The sequence below is a fragment of the Emys orbicularis genome, chromosome 9 (genome assembly GCF_028017835.1).
Source record: "Emys orbicularis isolate rEmyOrb1 chromosome 9, rEmyOrb1.hap1, whole genome shotgun sequence".
NCBI lineage: Eukaryota > Metazoa > Chordata > Testudines > Emydidae > Emys > Emys orbicularis.
The window spans coordinates 54,937,516-54,960,709 of NC_088691.1; the positions used below are offsets into that span (position 1 = coordinate 54,937,516).

The 23,194-nt window shown below is 51.0% G+C and overlaps 1 protein-coding gene across 3 annotated transcripts in view; it reads left to right on the forward strand.

Annotated features, from left to right (window-relative positions):
- DGKG (diacylglycerol kinase gamma) overlaps positions 1–23,194 on the forward strand; it is a 114,145-nt gene that overhangs the window by 71,009 nt on the left and 19,942 nt on the right. For all 3 annotated transcript variants that reach the window (XM_065410350.1, XM_065410351.1, XM_065410352.1), the window contains 2 exons: positions 3,447–3,537; positions 13,241–13,442. In XM_065410350.1, coding sequence (XP_065266422.1) covers positions 3,447–3,537; positions 13,241–13,442 — 293 coding nt within the window. The remainder of the gene's footprint in view (positions 1–3,446; positions 3,538–13,240; positions 13,443–23,194) is intronic.

Here is a 23,194-nt window from a genome sequence, read left to right on the forward strand (position 1 = left end):
CCATGGCCATTCCATATCCTCCTCCAATTGCAAATTGCTCCATTGCGTTCTCTAGTCGTTCTTACTGGCGTAGGGCCAGAGTCCCTGCAGCTGGGGAGGGAAGGTGTAAATCACCCTGATGCACTGGCAGGTGAGCAAGATGTGTCCTGCTGTCTCCTTTTCCCTTGGGTTTCCATGGGGCTGGTTGATGGTGCAGGCTGGTTAGAGGATGCACTAACTCATTCCATCTTCCAGCTGCCCTGGCCATGCGCCATCCCTAGCCAGAGTTCCTCACTCTTCTGAGGGTATGTGCCATCTTTGGGCCCCCAGCACAGAGAGGGGTTTCAGGTGCTTTCCACTGTTGCAACTCCCCTCTCTCCCCCTCTATGGCCAGGGCCTCCACTAGGGTCTCTGCTGAAGCTTTGATTTGTTAGTACGTGGTCTATTTTCATTAGGTACTAGAATAACGAGTCCCTGTGCCCTGTGTAACATCCCTTCAGGTTAGTATTTGCTGACAGCTATCCTGTCTCCCCTCCCTAGACTGAGCATGCCCAGCTTTCTGACCCTTCTGGTGTGCCTGCTTTCTGAACTCTCTGCCAATTGAGCAGTTTTGAAACATGGGCACTGCAGGGAGGCGCCCACTTGCTCAATTGGGTGCTCAAATCAGGAGGCACATTTGGCTCTCTTAAACCTACCAAATCCACCAATTGGATATTGGTGGGACTCCTGGAACTCAGGATCGGGGATTAGTGCCAATATCCCAGTAACCATTGCGACAGGTAAATGTAAGTTTCTAAGGCTGCCTGCTGGCGGTATCCAGTTCAGTGGCCAAGTACTCGTTTGGGTGCTTTCATTTAGGCAACAGCCTTTGAAAATAGGGTTCTGTTGTTTGGGAATTCTGAGCCACAGAGCTGTCCCCTGTGCCCCCGATGGACCTAATTAGTGATAGTGAGACAGCAAGAATTACCTGGCTTGTTCTACACGCAGTCCTATTGCTGCAGCCCAATATAGCATGCTCCTTTTTTGCTCTAGCTTTGCATTGCTGACTCACGTATAATCAATCCTCCCCTACAACCGTAGATCCTGGCGTGTGCTGCTGTTTCCTAGCCAGGCACCCCCATTTGCGTTTGGGCCTGTGCCAATGAAAGCATTTTGCATTTGTCTCTAGTGAATCCCATTGATTTTTAGCCACTCTCCCCAAGACCACAGTGTATTTTAATCCAACCCCTGATGCATTTCCCTTCTCTCCCTGCTCCTGGCTTTGTAGCAGCTAATTCAATCAGCTTATTACTACCCTATGATTTACTTGGCTAGCACCCCAAAGCATGCAGGGGACTCTGAAAGCATGAAATCACCTTAATCCCTGGTTCAAATGGGCAATGTGTATTTAATTGATATTTCTGTATTTTTGGTCCTTTGCTGCTAGACCCTGACCACTCACCCCACTGACAGCTTTGGGGTCTTGCTTTTGGGATCCTCCCTGACCTGCCTGGTCCAGCTCTTTCCTCTATTCAGTTTCTGTTTAACCAAGCTAGCTGCTTCCTTGTGCCTCCATAATCTAACCCTCGTTGCACCCTGCTGGGCAAAGTGATCCCCGGCCCTGCTCCCAGCCTCTTTTCCATGCTGCCCTCCACCGCTCAAACCCATGTGCCCAGAGCTGGCATGGGACTGGGGAGATGCGCCCCCCTGCTGCCGCTATGGGGGCCAGTTCCTCTCCTCCCAACAGGGGTGATGGCCCACGAGGGGCTGGTAGGGTTCCTGACCCATGGGGGAGTGCAGAAGAGGGTGGAGCAGAGAGCTGCTGGAGGTCTCCTTTGCCTAGCTCTGCTGTACCCCATCCCCTGTTGCAGTGCCTTTCCCCCCAAGAGGAGAGCTGGGGACTGAGAAGAGCTTTTGCCCCACTCCACCTCTGTCCAGGAGGAGCTGAGGGGACCGCTGCCTCTGAGAACCCCTGTTGTGACTGCTGCCGTGTTCTCTAAGTTGTTACTGCAGACCCTGAGCAGTTCTGGAGAAGGCTCGGTGCACTTGACACCCGACTGTCTCTGCACTGCCTGGTTTGGCTGTCAGGGTGTGGAGCTCCTCCTGTGATATGCCAGTCCTGGCCAAAAGCAGGAATTCCTGCTCTCCGGGTTTCCACCCCACTGCCTGGCTCAGTGTGAACATGCTTGTCGCGGTGTATGTACACCCCGTCCCACTTTGGGGCGGGACAGGGTGGTGATATCACCGCAGTTAGTCTCCCTGGTGGCCCTTGGGGTGAACACGGTACAGCCCAGAGGCCGCAGTCAGGTACAGCAGCCCTTATGCTCAGGGCAACACGGCCCAGTGGCCAGAGTCAGTCTAACAACCCCCTAGCCCTAGGACAGTGCAGCCCAGCAGTTAGAGTCCATGTAATCACCCTCGGGGACAGGGCAGGGCGGCTCAGCAGCCAGTGTTCAGCTAACAACCCTCAGGTTTGGGGCAGTGCGGCCCAATGGCCAGAATTACAGCCTAATGGCTATAGTCAATATGGTGGCCCTCGAACACAGGGCAACACAGCCTAATGGCCAGAGTCAATATGGCAGGGAAAGGTGGGGGCTGCCACCAGGGGAGTGATGGCCTGAGTAGGGGGTCCCGGGCCCACCCAACTCCACTGGGCCCTGACCCAGAGCCCTAACAGTAACAGCGCGGTCTATCACTGGGTTAGCAGGGAATCCCACCAAAACACGCTGACCTCACTCTGGTGGGAGATACCATTTGGTCACACACACACCCGGGTCACTTCCTACCGTAGTTCCAGAAGCTGCTGTCCATGGGGCATCAGGGTCTCCGAGCTCCTCAGCGTGGATGGTCCTCCAGAGCTCCTTGGGCTCCAGGCCTCCAATCCAGCTCACAGGGTCTCTGGCTCTTGCAGGCAAGGGTTCTGGCGGCTCTTCAGCTGGAGCTTCGGTTGAAGGTCCTTCCTCTCCGGCCATCCACCTAGAATGAGCTGGGCTGCTCCCTTTTATACTGAGGCAGCAGTTGGAGTATGCCTAGCACGGCCAGCAGGGCGGGACTTCCGCCGCCCATAGTGTGGGGTTAACCCTTTCTTCTCCAGTGCGGGGTATGCACAACCCGTCACAAAGCTCAATGATTCATCTTGTGTATCCAAAGCTGCGTCTGGCATCCCCTCGCCGGCATGAATGCAGGGCTTCAGAAACATCTCCACTTCTCTACGCTTGGGCCTTGCCAGCCGCCCCGACAGCCCATATTCAGTTGGTCTCGGGGCATGTGTATGTATCACATGGGCTGGCCAGCGTCACTCCATGTCACAGTATCCCACTTTTCCTAGGAGACAAGCTTGTGGGCAGGGTCTCAGCAGCAGGCCGGTAGAATTCCCCTGTCAGTGGGGCTGGAGAACCCTGGCCTGGAGGGGAAGGGGTTAGGGATGGAGCCATGTCTCCAGACAAATGTGTTAATGAGTCCTCCCAACTCTGTGTTCTGTGTGTCAGGATGAAGAACAAGCTGTGGTATTTTGAATTTGGCACGACTGAAACCTTCGCTGCTACCTGCAAGAAGCTCCACGACTACCTAGAGATCGAGGTGAGCTCCAGCGTACGGTGACCATTTGTCCAAGCATGGCATTGACAGCGTTCCCATCAGAGTCTCCTCCTGGAGGCTGTGCTCCTGGGAATGAAATGGTGGCTCTCAGACATCTGCCCAATGAGGGACTTCCAGGAGTGGCAGTGAATTGTGGCCGGTAGCAAGCTGAAATCAGAATATTGATTGGCAGAGGGTAACATTTTCAAAAGCACCTGGGTTATTTAGAAACCCAAGTCCCATTTTCAAAAGTGGTTTAGGCACTTATGGCCAGATTTCAAAGGGTATTTAAACACCTAAAGATGCAGATAGGTGCCTAGTGAGATTTTCAAAAGCACCTCAGTGCCTAACTTTCATTGGATTGGTTAGACACCAAACCTACTTAGATGCTCTAGAAAACCCCACTAGACACCTATCTGCATCTTCAGGTGTCTAAATACCTTTGACAATCTGGCCATAAGTGCCTGCCACTTTTGAAAATGGGACTTAGGGTCCTAAGTCACTGAGATGTTTTTGATAATTTTACCCGTAGGCTCCTAAGTCCTGTAAGTGATTTTGAAAATGTTACCCATCGATGCAGGTATCTGACCATACAGACCCGCCTCCATTTTTGTTTCCCTAAAGTATCGTTTCAGAGCAAAGGCAGGTATCTGATCTCAAGCAATGCACCATTGTTACATTCAATAAGTAGACTGTAAACTCTTTGGGGCAGGCAGCATTTCTTCCTCTGCGGTTGTATAGCACCCAGCAGAATGGGGCCCGGATTCTGACTACGGCCTCTGAGCGTCATGCCAGTGAAAATAATAAATAGTGATCATTAGAGTGTTAGGCCAAGAAAGCCCAACTCCTGACCTGAAATATACTGATGTAACTGCAGCTTGCAAATGTTTTAGCATATTCCCCTGAAACAGTCCTGTCCTCACTAAGTAGTTGGTATGTAAATAGCGGTGTTCTCCACTGAAAGCAGCTCTGTACTCCTGCTTGATTTGCTCAGTGACAGCTCGATCCAGGAGCGATGATGTGACCCCACTGGGGCGTGATGTCACTAGATATGCTGGGGACGGGGAGGAAGCTGGTTGAAAGGAGCAGGCTTCTGCTGACGACCAGATCTCCTGATTAGCAGTCTGGGGAAAGGAAATGGACAAGGCAGCTCAGGAAAATATTTTGGTCAAGTTTGTATATTTGCGAGGTGAATTCTCCTTAAACATATACCAGAGAGCTGGGAGCAGGGCACTTGCCCTAACTGCAGCCAGCTGCGGGAGAACAGAATCCTCCTGTTTGTGCCTTGCAGCTGTACTGGAGAGTGGGCCTGGAACAGTCTCTCTCTGTAAACGCTGGGTCCGCACACAGCCGCCTTTTGGCGACATGGAAACAGCCTTTAATTAGAGAAAGGAGGAGGGGGGAGCCACTTGTCAGTGGTTGCTAAGAGCTCTGTCATTTTACAGTTCGCACTGGGGGTTTTGTGCTGTGTTTTTTTGTAAACTTCCTGCTTTCCTTATCTCTGAATAAATGAACCTTTTATTACTTATTCATGAGGGCTAGAAAAAACAGGTCGGTTGCCACAAAGGCTGACGTGGATCTGACCATGCAGGCCATGCTGCTTGCAATTTAATTCATGTCCAGCAAAGAAAATCCCAGGAGATCCTAATCTCCCGGAGTGTATCTCATCACTTAATTACAATCCGTATAGGAAAGGTTGGGAGGGAACTAAAAGAGGGTGAATAGTATTGCATATGAAATCCTGCACTGCAGACAAGTGTGGGAAGTGGAACCAGGGAGAAAGATGCTATAGATAGCAGAGGGCGTATGATGGAGGGGCCGGTGTTAGTCAAAGACAGCACCATGCATTCAGCCCATCCACAGATGGAGAAATGCATGTGGATTTTACCTCCAGCAGTGGAATTTTCCTCCATCCTCCATGAGGAAATTCTTTCCCCAGCTCTGCCCAGGCAGAAAGAGCAGAACGCCAGTCCCAGGAGTGCCCTCTGGGTCAGGCAGAACTACCTGTAGTGAGCTAGTGGAGGTGGGATCATGGGGACTGTTGGGTATGGGGGGCGGAGGGCAGAAAAGGAACCAATCGGCCCTGAGGATAGGTCTTTGGGAGGGACGCTGGGTGGGAGAGAGGTGGTGGAAATCCCCCCCTCTCTGCTACCTGACAAACCACCCAGACCCCCTCAAGCACCTGCCCTCATGTCACTGCTGTGGGTGTGGACCAGGTGGAATTCCGAGGCCAGCTGGTGCGTATGTGACAGCATAGCAGAAGTGGAGGAGCACTCTGAAAGCATGTGCGTCACCTTCTGTGCAGCACTGGTGCTATCGTGGCCAATTAGAGCCTCGCTTTTGTTGAGCAGTGGGACCGGGGGCCTGCCACAAAACTTAGATCCATTGTAATGCAGGATACGTGGCCGGGGGTTGGGGGAGATGCTTTCCTGAGGCTTCGCTCCCCAGCATGGACAAGGGGATGGGTCCTGTCCTCTGATGTCAGTCAAGCAAAGAAGGACCAGTTAGGTGCCAAAGATGGAGCAGCAGGCCCCTCCCCTTTCAGCCCCTTAGCTATGGCTTTGTGGGCCGGGGAGGGGAGGGGGGAGAGGGAAAGAGGACTGTGACTGCAGCTGATGGACGAGGGCTGGGGTGAAGTGTCCGAAGGGTAGGGATGGTTCACTTTGTGGACAAAGTGAGGGGAGACAGCTGTGGGCCTGGGCCTCACGGCTGGGTTCCCACTCTCCTGTGAAAGAGAATTCTGGGTTAGCAAGGGAAGTAATGGTGCCTCCCTGTGTTGCCCAGGGCAGCCAGACCGGGCCGAGTTCATGCCAGCCAGGTATCTTTGGAATAGGAAAGATACAGCAAAACCAGAGACCAAAAGGGAGAATGGAATGATTTTCAAACCTGGAGAGTAAGACACTGCTGTCAAAGAACCACCAAAACACAGCAGCTAGGGTCACTTCACCCCGCCTCCATGTCCCTCCACTGGCCCCTCTCCTCCACCACAGCAAACACAAGCTCCACATCTTGGACTTTAACACCCTTCTCCATTTAGCCCTCCTCTCCATCCGATCTGCTCACCTGTCGAGCTGTTGGCCCCAGCAGTACCAGCCTGCCTGTCCACTTCTCCCCCGACAATCTCATGCGCTCTCCCCCATCACCAGCCATTCCTGGGGAAAAGTTCCCACAGAAATTCATAAAGCTGTCACCTTGTACTTTTTAAAATCCCATTTTTAAAACATACCTGCCACAATGTGTCTCTACAAATCCCTCTCAACTGGCATCGGCAAGGCATGTGACCAGCTTTTCTGGGATGTTGTGTTGGCTTTATGGCAACTCATCCTCCCATTCTAGCCTCGCCCACTGGTCTGGTGTGTGTCCCCATTGCCTGCTGGCTGGCATGCAGACTGAGTTCCCTAGGCCCGGCCATGTGCAATACAAACACTAAATACTAATGACAACATAGGAATGTGGGCTGTAACCCCTCAGTGTAAAAACCTCAGTGAAGGAAGGCAATTTATCCAGCCACACAAGATGGTAGGACAGAAAGGTGAGCAATAGTTTGTCATTAAAGAAGGATGTTTAGATGAGATATTAGGAACATTGGGCAGGGGAGTATAGAGTCATAGTGTTTAAGGCCAGAAGGGTCACCAGATTGTCTAGTGACCTCCTATGTATCACAGGCCATCACCCAGCATCTGCAGGCTAAACCCAGCAACCGGAATTAGACCAAAGTAGTCCAGAGTAATTAGTAAAGGAAAGGTGTGCAAGGCAGCATCGCTAGTGATGGTCAGATTAGCGTCGGCACTGGAGGGGAGTTGATCTGCCAAGATATCACGTTACTGACTTGATGACCGAGGTGACCCCTTGGTCCCTAGTACTGATCTCTGACTCTGTGACCGGCTGGCCTCCCTGAACTGTTCTGTCAGCCAGCCTGGCAAAATTACAGAGTGAAACTGTTGATCTCTGAGCCACACCTAGGATTTGTGTTTGAAGGTGAGGGAAGATACACACCGCCCCAAACAGGTGGTGGTGCTGCCATGGGATGGGGGGAAAGATTGGGAGGGGAAGGGGTTGTTAAAATCCCAGACTTCTGTTCCGTGTCTCTGAATGTTGTGCGGAAGCCATGCTGCACAGCGATGCATCCTGTGGTTTGAGATCGGCGCTGTTGATCAGGAGCAAGTGCAGGTATTTCAAGCGCTCCACCTCCGTCGCAAGCATGGGTGTGTTACGTAAATCGCCGTCCCAGGCAGCAAAGTGTTAACCTAGCAGCATTTTAAGTTGAAATTCCCAGTCCGGCCTCCCTCCAGCTCTGAGGCAACTGCCATGAGGGCAGAGAAATGGTGGTTTTGTTTTGGAAATTGGCATCCGTTATGGGACAGCTCCTGGAAATGAATTTGGTTTTCCCTCAGCTGCACATTTCTACGGCCAGCCTCCCTGCCAGCTGCCCCTTCTCAAAGAGCCCATTGTACCAGGCTGGCACACAAACAGAGGAGGGTTAAAGGGGGGGGGAACACATTCCCTGCTCGTTGGATGTTCTTCAGTGTGTTGTGTGTGTATGTGGCGTCTGCACTGGGTTCTTAAAGCCAGCACAAACCCGCCCAAGTTCTGTTAAGCCCAGCAGAGGATGGGGGTCCTTTCTAATACACCTGTTTTCCCAACCCCATAAAAGCACCGGAGTGTATAGGATTTGGCAGATCACATTCCTTTTGGACTGGGTCACCACCTCCATCCCTTCCCTGTTCGGGCCAGTAATGTTTAGCCTAAAGATAAAAATGGCTTATCTGATGCCCTTTTCCAGCCATCCGACCTTGCTGCACTCCTGGGTCCATTCCTTCATTTGTTTCATCTGTTCAATGGCTGCTGTATCGAGCCTGTAATCTCCAGAGTACCTCTGTTCCTCACTATAGATCTACTGTGAGATAACTGTCAGCCTAGGGGGCCTATAGGCCATGTCTACACTAGAGAGTTGTACTGCTTTGACTATACCAGAATCGTCCAAGCAATACACCCCACCCTTGGCATGGACACAGGAATACCTGTAAAAATGTGCTTATCCTGGGATAGCTCATCCCCCCCAAGGTGTCTTCCTGCATCTTTAGGTGCCAGCTGCCTTTGTAAATCTGGCTCTAAATACTCAGCTACCTAAATGAGTGTGTACATGAATTAGCAGTTAGGTGCCTGCAACCGAGTTTAGGTAACTAATTACAGACTCACGTGCCTATCATTAAAGACCCACACTTGAAAGGCTGGCTAGACACTCTGGGTATGTGTGTGTGCTTTAGTGTTTAATAGCCTTCCTCTTAGCCATCTCCGCGTCCAGGATATGTTCACGCCACCCAATGTGGATGTGCTCGTTCCAGTCTCAGTACATAGGAGCATCTCAGTGTTCTCTCCCCACATGTCTGTATGTCAGAGGTCCCTCCATGTCCTCTCAGGCTCCTATTCCCTTGTCCATTTCCTGCACTCCAACTCCCACTTCTCAGAAAGACTGGAACAGGAAGGGCCAGTTGCCCAGCTCCATTCGCTCCAATGGAAATGATCTGTGTGACTTCAGTGGAGCTACATTGAGTTACATCAACTGGGACTGGGCCCTTACTGTTCTCCCTGCTCCTAAACAAGCCATATCCTATTGCATCAGCATGTCTTTGGCACTTCCTTTTTCTACCTGCATAGCGTTGCCTGGTGACCTGCAGCTTGGAAGCTTTACAGACCCTAGAAGTCTGCAATTAACTAGACGCAGCATTCAGAAGTTATCATGTTAAAGACCAACAGAGAAATGCCATTGAGTTGAGTGGCATCGAGTCATGGATCAGTACCCCACTGCACTAGGCACTGTACACGCACTTCGAGATGTTAGAAGATATTTTACTTCTTATTATTTTCAAAAATATATTGAAGAATGAGTAACTGAAACAAAGCCCCAAAATTCTGAGTTTAGCTTAAAATAAATAAAAAAACATTTCTGGCTTTTCACAATCAAGGGTGAGCTAAAAAAAGAGACGACTTTCAAGCATTGTGGGGGATAAAAAAGTATTGCATATACAAAGATAAGTGTGTATGTGTGTGTGCATACTGGTATATTCATTTGCAGGCAGATTCACACACATAAGCATGTGGTAATATTTAAAATGTCCTAATTTTTTATCATGAATATTTAAAATGTCCTAACTTTAGCGTGAATTATTTTAAAAATTCCCTTCCGGCCCTGCATTTCTATGATTCTATAAGGGCGGTTGTGGAATCCCCATCATTGGAGGTATTTAAGAACAGGTTAGACAAACACTTGCCAGGGATGGTCTAGGTTTACTTGGTCCTGCCACAGCATGGGCAGCTGGGCTAGATGACCTCTTGAGGTCTCTTCCAGCCCTACATTTCTATGATTCCATGAAAAATAAGGTTGAGGTCCTCACTCAGCAAGAAAAAGAGTCAAAATTTTAGCCACAGAGAATTAGAGAGTTCTTCGTTATCCAACACACATTCTTCTTTGGAAAACACGGAGGACAGAAATTCCCTAGCATCATCAAAATCCAAGAAAAAAATAACATTTCTGATCCTTGCTCAGCTGTAACTTAGCAGGCAAAAGAACAGATGCTTTAAAGCCTAGGAAATACATTTTGAATGCAAACAAAGATTTTTTCCCCCTACATGCGTGGTAGTTTTAGCAATATCAAGGAAGATATTTACCCTTCTACCTTGAAGAAACTACACCTAATTTTTCCACCTATAAGTCATCAGCTTTCCCAATCAGAAGATGATGTCAGGGTAATAGTATATAGGGGCCACTTCATGGACACCACAGTCCAAGTATTGTTTTGTTTATAAAATACTCTACCTGCTTGAATGCTGGCAGAGGAATTAAAGTCATTTATACAATTAAAAACTCTATTTACTTGTCCCTCCCTCTAGACCTTTGGAAAGCCACAAATACCTTTTAGTGTAATTTTCAAATGTTGCAATTTTTCTATGTAACACAGAGACGCCTCAGTAAGGACTCCAAGTAATGAATGCTTTATTGCTTTCCTAAAAAGGCTCCAAAATTGACAATTTTTTCTTTCACATCTTTAATATTATTTTCTGCCAAAGTCAACCCAATTTTCCAAATCGCATTTAGAAGAAACAGTATCCAGTCATCAAAGGAATAAGGCTTTGACGAGCCAAAATATTTCATTCTCTAAGGTAAGTTCAAATAATAAGAGAAGAGGCCACAGGAAAAGGTAGCTGAGCAGTGGATGTTTTCTAAGCTGCTGTAGATAGAACATGGTGAACTGTGAGCAGTGATTTGAGAAACTGTCTGGTTAGTGACATCAGTTCCACTTGAAATTACGTGAAAAAATATCTAATCAGACTTCTCTGGGGTTTTTAAATTTTCATTTAAAATATATAATAAAAAACATCTTGTAGCCAAAAGAAAGAACCAACTAATGAGAGAGTGTTTCTAGGATGGGGGTTCTTGAATTCTATCAGAGAGTTATATTTGACCCCCTCCACTCCCCGCACCCTACATACAATATTCAAAATAGAAATGCCCACACAACAACATGAGAGACAAGGTGGGTGAGGTCATATCTTTTATTGGACCAGCTTCTGTTGGTGAGAAAGACAAACTTTCAAGCTTACACAGAGCTCTTCTTCAGGTCCTGAAGAACAACAGACTGACAGAAGTTGGTCCATTAAAAGATATGACCTCACCCACCTTGTCTCTCTGATACCCTGAGACCCACACAACTACAATAACATAGCATGTAAGATTCTGCCAGGTCAGGTGCTTGTATAACATCTGCTTCTCCTGACATCCGGGAGACACGAGGTGATGCTCAGTGCTGACAGCTGCCCCCCACCCAAGTTGGTTTTAAGAAAAGCTGTTTGAAAAATGCTAATTATTTTTCATGAGAAATTTTAAAAAATTGATATTTTTGTTTTCATCAAAATGTCCTGCAAATGTTTTTGGGGATTTCAAAAGACCACAACAGAAAACTTGGGGCGGGGGTCAGAATTTCTGGTTTCAGTTACATTTTTCAGTTTGGGGCAAAATGTTTCCTGGCCTCGTTGACACGTTTCCATGAAATGGAAATTACTCTGTGAAAAATGTTGTTTGACAAAAAGCCCTTTTCACTGAAATTACATATTGCGGGGAATTGTTTTGACGGGCTCTAGCATTAAGCTGTTTAGGGCTTGGGGTTTGTGTGTAATGGAGATCACCTTTCATATGGGGTCAGACCCCAGTGATGCTGAGATCAAAGGTGCTCCCCCGCTGGCACTCCGGAGGGTAGGTATGCATGACGAGGAGTCAGTGGCAGGGCATTCTCAGGGAAGGGCCCTCCACTCTGAATTCCCTTCCCTTGACTTAATCCACGACAACCTGACTCTTTTGGTCTTCAGGGCACAATGCAAAGTCTGGGTGTTTCCCTAGGTTTTCAGTAGGGGGGTGACTGAGCAGGGACTCATTGTTTGCAAGGCAGGCCCTGTAGCGGACGTTGTGCCAGTTTCAGTTTAATGGATGAGCTGTATTTCCTGTCCATTCCATATGCCTCTAGCAGTTCTGAACAGCGCATGGAATACATTCAAAGACTGACAAAATGCGCTACCTGCCTATCAGCCCCGGGGCTGGGAAGAAAACCAGACATTGTTTGTGAAGGGGCTGCATGCGGCCTGGTCTGAGCTGCTGCCTGCACGCAGAGTACACCCGGTGGAAAGACCGATGCGCGGCACAAGTCGCCACTGGCCTCTCTGAGGGTAGGATTCCCAGGCTGTTTCCATGGGCCGGGGCTGGTACCCAGAACAGACCCCCTGTGTGCTGCCTGCTCCCCAAGTGGCAGCCTGAACTTTTTGTATCCCAGCCTGGGCAGTCTGTGTGTGCAGGCCAGAGATCAGCAGCTCTGTCCTCTGGCTCCAGTTCAGCAAAGCACTGAGGCATGTGCCTAACTCGAACCACACGAGTAGCCCTGTTGCCATCCATGGGTTTTCTCATGTGCTTAAAGCTAAACACGTGCTCAGATACCTGTACCTTGCTGAATCAGGGCCAAACATCACGTGCCATGAATACACTGTTCTGTTCACTGTCCTCTGCCCTCCACACTGCTGGGCCTCACCACCCAGCCAGAGCCAGGTCATGGAAATCACTAGCCATTCAGATGAAAATGGCTCCTCTTCTCTCCCCCACCCCCAAAGAGACATGCCTCCCCATCTCACAGTCATGGAGTGTAAGGCCAGAAGGGATCAGCTGGTCTGATCTCCTGTACGTCACAGGCCATTGTGTTTCAACCTGAACGCCCCTGCATCGAGCCCAGCCACTTGTGTCTGACTAGCATGTCCTCCAGAAAGGCAGCGGTGCTATTTCAAGGGACTGATGTGATTTTTCCATTTGCCACATAATGACTCCGTGCTTTGATGAATGCTGTGTGGTCGCCTGATTTTGGGCTCTCTGCAATACACTTCTGTCGGTGCCTGTAGCCGCGCACAGTAGATCAGGATGTCCGGACCATTTCCTGGTGGTGTTCCTGCCATGCGGGACCTCGCCAGTTCTCCTAGCCTTGGCCTTCTCTGGAGTTCTGGGGAAGTGGACATGCCTCTGCAAGCCCAGCTCCTGGGAGCTCTGCATCTGTCCCTTCTTTGTGTCTCTGTTGTGTGCCCACAGGCCCCACCCAATCAGGGCGCTGGGCTGTGTCCGTAACCCGGGGTGTCAGTCAGTGTCTAATGCCTGACCATGCCTGTCTCTTTGCAGTGTGACGGAACGCTCCTAGACCTGAGCAGTACCTCACTGGAGGGCATCGCCGTCCTCAACATCCCCAGCATGTATGGCGGCTCCAATCTCTGGGGCGAGACCAAGAGACAGCGCAGCTATAACCGGATGAGTAAGAAAGTGCCCGAAAAGTTGCACTCCACGGTGGTCACTGATGCCAAGGAACTCAAGTTCTGCGTCCAAGGTGAGCTGCGAACGCCATCACTCCCAGTGCATGGAGAGGCTGGGGGATGGGAGGCGGTAGGGCTCGATAAAGCACAGAGCGGGGATGACTGAACTGTGCATGTATCTCTGTAGGCGCTTTGGTCATGGCTTAAAACAGGAGAGTGAGAGAAGGTTCCCAACAATATGTTTCATGGCTGAGAGTGGTTCTTTCATGAACATTTAACTGGCCCAGAACAGAGTAAATCCACACTGCCCTCATCCCACCTCCTTCCCTTCTCTCCATGGCACCCAAAAATCTTTGTCCATTTGCCAACCCTTTGGGCATTGGAAAGCCCTGGAGATGGTCAAAAGATGGTTCCTTTGACTATCCTGACGTGGCCCCATGTATACAATGGCGTTAATACTCCTGCCTTTCTCCAACTCAAGGACCATCTCTCCCTATGTGTACAAAGGGAGCAGGTGGGTTATCCCCCCTTCCCCTGGGTGTGGGTGGGTGGTGAATAGAGTGCCCTGGGTGTGGATGGGGGCAGGACCAGCTGTGAGTGAACCTCAACCTGCATTGCCAGCCAGCCAGGGTGCTGTGGAGCAGAGCAAGTGGGGGATTGGTTAGCGATAACCCAGTGGATGGTGTGGGGATTATTGGACACAGATCTCAGTTAGGTCAGCGTGAGACTCAGGGCCTGGTGTCTGTGTCTGGGCTCTGTCTGAGGAGGCTGTTTGCTGATTGCACTGCACGGGGAGTAGGGGGGAGCTGTCGATGATGCCTTCTCAGGCACTGTAGGGTGACCAGGTGTCCAGTTTTTGACCAGAACACCTGGTCAAAAAGGGACCCTGGCAGCTCCGGAGAGCACCGCTGACCGGGCTGTTAAAAGTCCAGTTGTCGGTGCTGCAGGGCTAAGGCAGGCTCCCTACCTGTCCTGGCTCTGCGCTGCGCCCTGGAAGGGCCAGCAGGTCCGGCTCCTAGTTGAGGGGGCCACGGGGCTCCGCGTGCTGCCCCTGCCCTGATCACGAGCTCTGCACTCCCATTGTCCGAGAACCGCGGCCAACGGGAGCTGCGGGTGCGGTGCCTGCGGGTGGGAGCAGCACGCAGAGCCGCCTGCCGCGCCTCCGCCTAGGAGCTGGACCGGCTGGCCGCTTCCAGGACGCATTGCGAAGCCAAGACAGGCAGGGAGCCTGCCTTAGCCTCACTGCGCCACTGACCAGGAGCCGCCAGAGGTAAGCCTGTGCCCCACCCCCGAGCCCCCTCCCACACCCTGAACTCCTCTGCCCCAGCCTGGAGCCCCCTCCTGCACCCCAAACCCCTCATCCCCAGCCCTACCCCAGAGCCCACATCCCCAGACAGAGGCCTCACCCCCCCTGCACCCCAACCACCTGTCCCAGTCTGGAACCCCCTCTCACACCCAGAACCCCTCTGCCCCAGCCTGGAGCCCCCTCCTGTACCCCAAAGCCCCAGCCCCGGCCCAGAGCACGCACCCCCAGCCAGAGCCCTCACCCCCTCCCACACCCCAACCACCTGCCCCAACCTGGAGCCTTCTGCACCCTGAGCCCCTCATTTCTGGCTCCACCCCGGACCCCGCACCCCCAGTTAGAGCTCTCACCCCTTCCTGCACCCCAACCCCCTGCCCCAGCCCGTGAAAGTGAGTGAGGGTGGGGGAGAGCGAGCCACCGAGGGAGGGGGAATATAGTGAGTGGGGGGCAGGGCCTCGGGGAAGGGGCGGGGCAGGAATGTGGCCTCAGGGAAGCGGGGGGGCTAGGGTGTTCGGTTTTGTGCAATTAGAAGGTTGGCAACCCTAAGGCACTGGCTGGGGCTTCCTGGCTTGTTTCCTCCTGTTGTCTGTGTGGCGGGGCGGGTGTGGGTCGGGGGCAGCAGAACTGGCCGTGGTGGGGCCCCAGGTACAGAGAGAGCTGTCATGGGGCTGGGTTACCGTGAGTTGGTGGTGAAGAGCTCGGGCCATGCCAGCGAGCCAGGGGCCTGCGGGCATTCTGGAGCCCCTGAGCTCCGGGCTGTGGGCAGCTGCTCTCCAGAGCAGAGGGAGGTGATTATTAACATGATCAGTTGAGGCACAGGTGCAGGGTTCTTGTGGGGAGGGGAGCGCTCGAGGGGGAGGTGCAGCCTGCCGTGGGGCTGAGTCCTGGCAGCATGGGAGGGGGCAGGAGGAGAATGTGAGGTGCTGCCCAGCTCTTCAAAAGTCTGACCCCAGACGGCAAGGGCTGGGCGTTATTGGCAGTGCCCTGGGAGGCCAGAATTCCTCTCCCTGCTGGTGGAGTCTCGCTGAGGGATGGAGGTGGTAGCTGGTGGCTGCTGTTGCTGGAGCAGTCATTGCTGCTTCGAGGGGAAAAGCAGGGAATGAAACTGCGGAGCTCATCCTGTTATACTCCCTCGAAGCCCCTACTGCAGCATGGCCAGCTCTGGCATCTGCACGTTTCACGATAGCTGGTGGTTTTCTGCAAGCCCCAACTCCTAGAGTCAGGTGATTGTGTGAGAATCTCAGCTTGCCTTTCTAGCCCTCCTGGTTGAAAAGAAAACCTTTTGAGGGCGTGAGCTGTGGGTGACCTAGCAGCTCAGAGACCAGAAGACAGAGAAACAAGTTACTGTGATTTAAACTCTCATGATTTCTAAGCCAATCTCATAAGTTCTGGGCCCTGACTCAGGACTTTTGCATGCTTGGGGTTGGCACCGCTGTGGGGGACTTGGGAGGGACTTTGAAGGTGCTTGAAGGAAGCTCTGCATCCGCTATTCCCTTGACAGTGGCCTGTGAAAGCCCTGATAGGCTGCCGTGCAGTATGACTTAGACAGCCATGGGAGTGGCACAAACTGGAGGGGCACTGCCCGTTGCTTAAACCTCCTTAGTCAGATAACGGGCCTGACTCCCTGTGGCCCTGGGCCTGGTGTGGCGATTTCCACCTGCGCCAGCGGTGCCCAGGGGAGATGGCTGCAGAGGTGCAGGGCAGTGGGGAATCGGGCTCAGTGTAGTCACACCAGCATGCACAGCTCCCCCCCTCTGTTTGTGGCTATGTTCAGAGGGCCCAAACTAAACACTTGCTTTGCAAATCTTGTCCTCCATAGGAGGACACAGACCAAGGGCTTCAAGAGAATTATACCCTGGTCCCTCCCCATTTTAATTCCATCCTTCATCCTGATTTGGGCATAGAGATAAACCCTTTGCGGTGTGAGAGTCAGCACTAGTGACAAAGTCAAAGTAAAGGGAACCCAACAAAGAGGAGGCAAGGGTGCCATCCTGCCCCAGAGGCAAAGGATGGGGAATAAACAAACACAGATTTATTAGAAAGCCCTCTGGCTGCTTGAGGGAGTCAATACAATAAACAAACAGAACCCCTTGTGTTTTTCAGCCTCCTCAAGTTTTAGTCTAGCCTCCAGTCTCCTACGAATTGGGGATTATTATATAGCACAGATTGTGTGCGTTCACTAGATATGAATTGAGTCATATGCTTAACTACTAGTCCTGCTAGCCCATAAATCCAGTGGGGATAGCTCTGCAGATTGCCGTTCAATATCTCGAAGCAAAATCTTTAAACATAGGGAGATGCCGGGGATTGTTCCTGAAGGCGACATTTAGGGCTTCTGTGGTAGGGCTCTGTGAAGTGCTTCCACAGGGCTAGGAAGACAGAGGAACTTCAGAGCCCCAATGTGCAAAGGAGAAGATGATATAAAGGGGCGGGGGGTAAATTAACTAACCACTGGGGAGTTTGCGGGAAGAGAGAGCTGCTACAGGAGAGGTGGGTTCCATTGTAACGCAAGTAACTCCAAAGGGCATGCACAGAAAACTAGCAAGGCTTTGTGGGATTATTTTAAGTAGGAGCTGGGGGAGAGCTGCTGGGTGCCAAGGTGCAGCAGAGGCAGACAAAACCTTCTGTCGAGGTGTCAGTGAGACACAGCTATCTCTGAACTCAGTAAAGTGTAGGGCAGAAATTACAGCTGGAGCAGGGACAGGCTGAGATCAGAGAGAAAAAGCCCAGAAAGCAGTGAGGTGCCAGAGTTCAGCGTTAAATAACCTGCATCTAGAACTAGCTGTTCCGAGAAGCAATGATGCTGAGAAACTGCTTCTGTAACTCTGGTCCCAATGTGCTCTGACCATCCATTGTTATCCATTGTTCTGGGTGATTAGACTGAGCTGCCTCTTGGAGCTCCCTCAGCACTGCACTCCATGCCGTGTTCTTCATTGGGATGCTGGTAGCATAGCCCTAGTGGCATGTTTGTACTTATGACTTGGAGCCATACGGAGTCGTGTGTGATCGAAACACCTCACGGTCTCTAATGTGTTATCTTCACACGCTCAATAGGAAGGAGAGAGAAGTGCTCCTATTCCTCCTGTCTTATAACTAAGGCTGCATGTCTGTCACGGGGGTCCGTGACTTCTGCAGTGGCTGACTCTGGGGCTGACCGAACAGATCAGGCAGCCCTTGGGCCAGCCGCACCAGCTGCTGCTGGGGCAGTTTGGGTGTGGGAGGGGGCTCAGGACTGGGGCAGGGGGTTGGGGTGCGTGGTGGTGCTTACCACGGGGGAGCTTCCTCGAAGCGGCCGGCATGTCCCTGCAACTCCTAGGTGGAGGGGCCAGGGGAGCTCCTCGCACTGCCCGTGCTCCCAGGCACCGCCCCCCACAGCTCCCATTGGCTGCGGTTCCTGGCCAATGGGAGCTGTGGAGCCGGAGCTCATGGTGGGGGCAGCATGGGGAGCCCCCCGGCCTTCCCTCCCGCTAGATGCTGCAGGGACACACAGAACCGGGTAGGCAGCCGTGAATTTTTGTTTACTGCCCGTGACCTGTCCATGACTTTTACTAAAAATATCCATGACTAAAACGTAGCCTTACTCATAACGCAAGAACAAGGGAACGTTCAATGAGATTGAAAGGTGGCAAATACAAAATTGATCAAAAATACTTTCTTACCCAACACATTATTACCCCCTAGAACTCACTGCCATTTGATAACCTTGAAATCTAGGACTTGGTAGGATTGATAAAATGTCTCTTACTATGTGTATGTACAGCACCTAGCACAATGGGACCCTGATCTTAGTGCTACTGTAAAACAAATAATAAATAATACCAAATAATAATAAATAATAGGCAAAGAGTAACTATTAATGGAATGCATCTGTAACTTTCACTCCATGCATCCGAAGAAGTGAGGTTTTTTTACCCACGAAAGCTTATGCCCAAATAAGTCTGTTAGTCTTTAAGGTACCACCGGACTCCTTGTTGTTTTTGCGGATACAGACTAACACGGCTACCCCCTGATATTAATGGAATGATGTCAGATTGGAAGGAGGTCTCAAGTGGGGTTCCACAGGGATCTGTTCTGGGTCTGGTGTTATTTAACATCTTCATTAATGACCTGGATGTAGGAATAGAGAGCATACTGATCAAATTTGCAGATGACACAAAGTTGCAGACACTATGGAGGATAGAGCTAACATTCAAAGGGATCTTGATAAATTGAAGAACTGGGCTATAGACAACAAAATGAAATTCTACAAGGACAAATGTAAGGTGCTGCACTTAGGCAAGAAAAACCAAATGCACAAATACAGAATGGGGGATAACTGGCTTGGCAGCAGTATGGCTGAGACAGATCTGGGAGTTGTGGTGGATCACAACCTCAACATGAGTCAGCAATGCGATGCTGTTGCAAAAAAAGCAAATGCAGTGTTGGGTTGCATTTAAAGAGGCATAGCATGCAAGTCATGGGACGTGATAGTACCGCTCTACTCAGCCCTGGTTAGGCCTCAGCTGGAGTACTGTGTCCGGTTTTGGTCACTGCTGTATAAAAAGGATGTAGAGAAACCAGAAAGGACCAAAGGTGGGTGTCAAAGATGATCAAAGGGATGGAAAGCAAGCCATAGGAGCAAAGGCTGAAGGAACTGGGTATGTTTAGTTTGAAAAAGAGGAAATTGAGGGGGGACATGATAGCGGTCTTCAAATACATGAAAAGCTGCCGTAAGAAAGATGGAGAAAAGTTGTTCTCTCTTGTCACAGAGGGCAGGACAAGAGGCAATGGGTTCAAACTACAGCACAGCAGCTTTAGATTAAATCTCAGGAAAAACTTCCTAACTGTAAGAACAGTAGGACAATGGAACAAACTGCCTAGGGGAAGTCATGGAAGTTCCTTCACTGGAGGTTTTCAAAAGGAGGCTGAATAGCCATCTGTCTTGGATGGTTTAGACCAGTGGTGGGCAACCTGCAGCCCATCAGGCCACATGCAGCCCATCAGGGTAATCTGATTGCGGGCCACGAGACATTTTGCTGACATTGACAGTCCGCAGGCATGGCCCCCCGCAACTCCCAGTGGCCGCGGTTCACTGTTCCCACCAATGGGAGCTGCGGGAAGCGGTGGCCAGCACGTCCCTGCAGACCACCGCTTCCCGCAGCACCCATTGGCCGGGAACGGCAAACTGCAGCCACTGGGAGCTGAGGGGGGGCCGTGCTTGCGGATGATCAACATCAGCAAAATGTCTCGCTGCCCGCAATCAGATTACCTTGATGGGCCACATGCGGCCCGCGGGCCACAGGTTGCCCACCACTGGTTTAGACACAACAAATCCTGCATCTTGGCAGGGGGTTAAACTAACTGACCCTTACGGTCCCCTCTCACCCTGTGGTTCTATGAGTCTGTGCAGTTTCGGGGACCTTCCTCGAAAGCATCTGTTACTGGCCTCTGTCCCCCAGGCTACCTGTCCGACCACCTGCTGTGGAGAAGGATTGTGTGCTGGTGTTCCTGAGTGACCAGATTTGGTAAAGAAAATGATGTGGAATGTGTGCGGTGGAGCAGCTGCCAGGGCAGGCAGCATGATGGGACTCCGTTTCAGCCACTGCCTCTCTCTGCTTACAGCCCCCCTGTGGATTCGGGGCTTGGATCTGACTGCTGAGCTTCAAGGAACTAACTGGCTGGGTTTTGGCCAAGCTGAGGGGAAGCAGAACCCTGCAGAGAGATCATTGCTGTTGGTGGGTGCATACACAGCATGAACAAAATGACAGCTGTGAGCCAGGAGAGCTCAGGTTGCTCTGCCTTTCCTGTTTTTCTGCTCCCCGAGGCCCAGTTGGGACCATTGCAGCTCACTGACTGGGAGTGGAAATCGATTCAGCCCCTGCTTCTGTCTGGGGGTTGGCCTTGAACTTTCCCTGTGAAACACGGGGGAATCCTTCTCCAGCACATGGGGAGGGGCTGAGTCTCCGACAGCACCACCGCTGGCTGGGGTGAGCATTGCCTTCCTGACACCATTCGCTGGCATGAGTGCGCAGAGTCTGGATCATTTGCGTACTGCCTGGATGGCCTCCAGAGGCCTTTGACAAACATCAGTAACAAATTCGGAAGGCGCTATAGGGAACAGTGATTATTTGGCCCAGTTTCCGGGAATACAAGAAGTTTTTAAAAACTCCAGGATTGGCTGGTTGGGCTAATGAGTCCCTGACATCCCTGCTCTCCCATGGCTCTCCCCAGCAGCACTAAGTCTTGCCATTTTCATAGTCACATAGTTAGTGTGACTCTGTGCTGGAGTAAACGTGGAGCCTGCCTTTGTTCATCACTCATCCCACACCACCAGTGGGGCCCAGATGGGTTCACTTGCACCTGCAGAGTTGGTGGCTTTTCTTAATTTGACCAGGTCAGAGGCAGACGGGAACTGAGGCTTGGAAAATCTCTGAAACTATTGGAGTCTAATAGGGTCTTTGTTAGTGTTGTGTCATAGAAGCAGCTACTGTCTCGTTGACTGAGTGTGAGGCTGGGAGCCCCCAAGTTCTAGTTCTACCCAGCCACTGGCTTGCTGTTTGCCTTTGAACAAGATTCTTGAATGGGTCGGTCTACCAGTGTGTGAAAGGGACAATATCCGTCCCCTAGGTCTACCTCGCCAGGGGGTTGTAAGGGTTAATTATTCACTGTTTGCAGAGCACTTGGAAAATGCTCTGTAAATAAGGATTGTTCCAGGCGCTGGGTCATTCAGTGAACCCTGTCTACTGACAGTCTTCTCTAACTTACTGCATTTTACAATATGAGAGCGCATTTCCTAGTCACGGTTTGAAGACCCTGCAGCAGAGCTTCCGCAGATGTAGCACTAACTCTCCAAACCACGGCAGAGCTCCTCTGTTCAAACTTCCAACCAGTCTACTTCCCATGCCGCTGCCCCTAGCTGCAGGGCAAAAGGTTCCCCCAAGCACAATTTCTTGATTGAGATTACTGCTAGCTATGTATGAGAGAGCCCCTCCCATGCTGTGTGCACCCGGGATAAACTCTTAGGAACTATAGTCTGTATGTATCAGACTAACTACTCTGCATGGTTTGTAAGAACACGGGCTGGGGCTGTCGCTCCAAGTCACTGGCTCCAGATCTGCCCCGGGGCTGAGCCCACTGGGGCTCGGGGGTTGCTTGACAGAAAACAAAACAAACAGGGAGCCATTTCACTCTGCTTGGATGTGCCACATTTGAAAGGAACATCTGCCTTTCGGACAATAGATGAGACAATGTTACGATTGCCAGTAATCTCAAAGTGCTGTAAATAATAAAGCAAGTGCAGAGTTATTACGATGTGGCGGTCACCTGCAATAGCCTTTATGTTTCTTCCTTTTGCAGGAAGTCTCACCTCTGCTAGCTTTCATAAAGGCATTGATTGGAGAAGTGGATGAGAGCCCCTGCAGAGGTAAAGCTGAGGACCATCAATGGCTATTAGCCAGGATGGGCAGGGATGGTGTTTGCCAGAAGCTGGGAGTGGTGACCGGGGATAGATCACTCAATAATTGCCGGTTATGTTCATTCCCTCTGAAGCACCTGGCATTGGCCGCTGTCAGAAGACAGGACACTGAGCTAGATGGACCTTTGGTCTGACCCAGTATGGCTGTTCTTATGTTATGTTCTAGGTTTGTTTTCCATTATGAGCCCAATAGTGCCCTCTCCTTTATAGTCCTCAAAAGGTCCTTGTCATGAATGGGCTGTGGTGAGCGGAGGGAATTGTTTTAACTAATTGAGAAGATTCAAGGAAGCCAGTTTTGAGCCAGGGGATCCAGACAACATAGATGTTAATCATGTTTTGAAATCCCTGTAATCGTGGGGGGAAGGGCGGAGGGAGGGTGTTGGTTTTGTCAGTGCTAGTTGCAGAAGAGATTGTTTTATAAACTTCAGATTGGGGATCTCTGGAAGAGCTCGGTAATAGCTTCTGGCATGGGATGAACTGGGGAGGGAAAGGCCTATTTGGGAAGGCATCTGCTGGGGAATTAGCAGCATCACATGACCAGTTGGCTCTGGCAGAGGGTGCCCAAATGACTGGTGGAACTCAAAGCTTATGCCAACAAAACCAACCAGACTCTCATGTGGCCAAAGCCTTCAAGATGGAACACGATCATCAGGGCAGTTTGCCACTTAGGGTGAGCTGGAAAAAGATTGGGAAAATCCAAGCCTGACACCCCCCAGCCAGCTTCACGCCCTGCCTTTTTGCCTGACACAACGCAGCCACCAGTAGCCAGAGCACCAGAGCATGAGTCTGTGGTGCTCCATAGCTCCAGGGGGAATAGGTGTTTGTGGGAGGAAGGGCAGGGAAGCAGTGGCCCAGCATCTACCGAGATCCCCATCACTGAGCAATTCTTAATGATTTCTAGCTCCATTTGGCCCTGGACCTGCCTGTTTAGAATCATTACAAGGAGTACATAAGAATGGCTATACTGGGTCAGATCATTGGTCCAGCTAGTCCAGTATCCTGTCTTCCAACAGTGGGTGGTGCCAGGTGCTTCAGAAGGAGTGAACAGAACAGGGCAATTATTGAGTGAT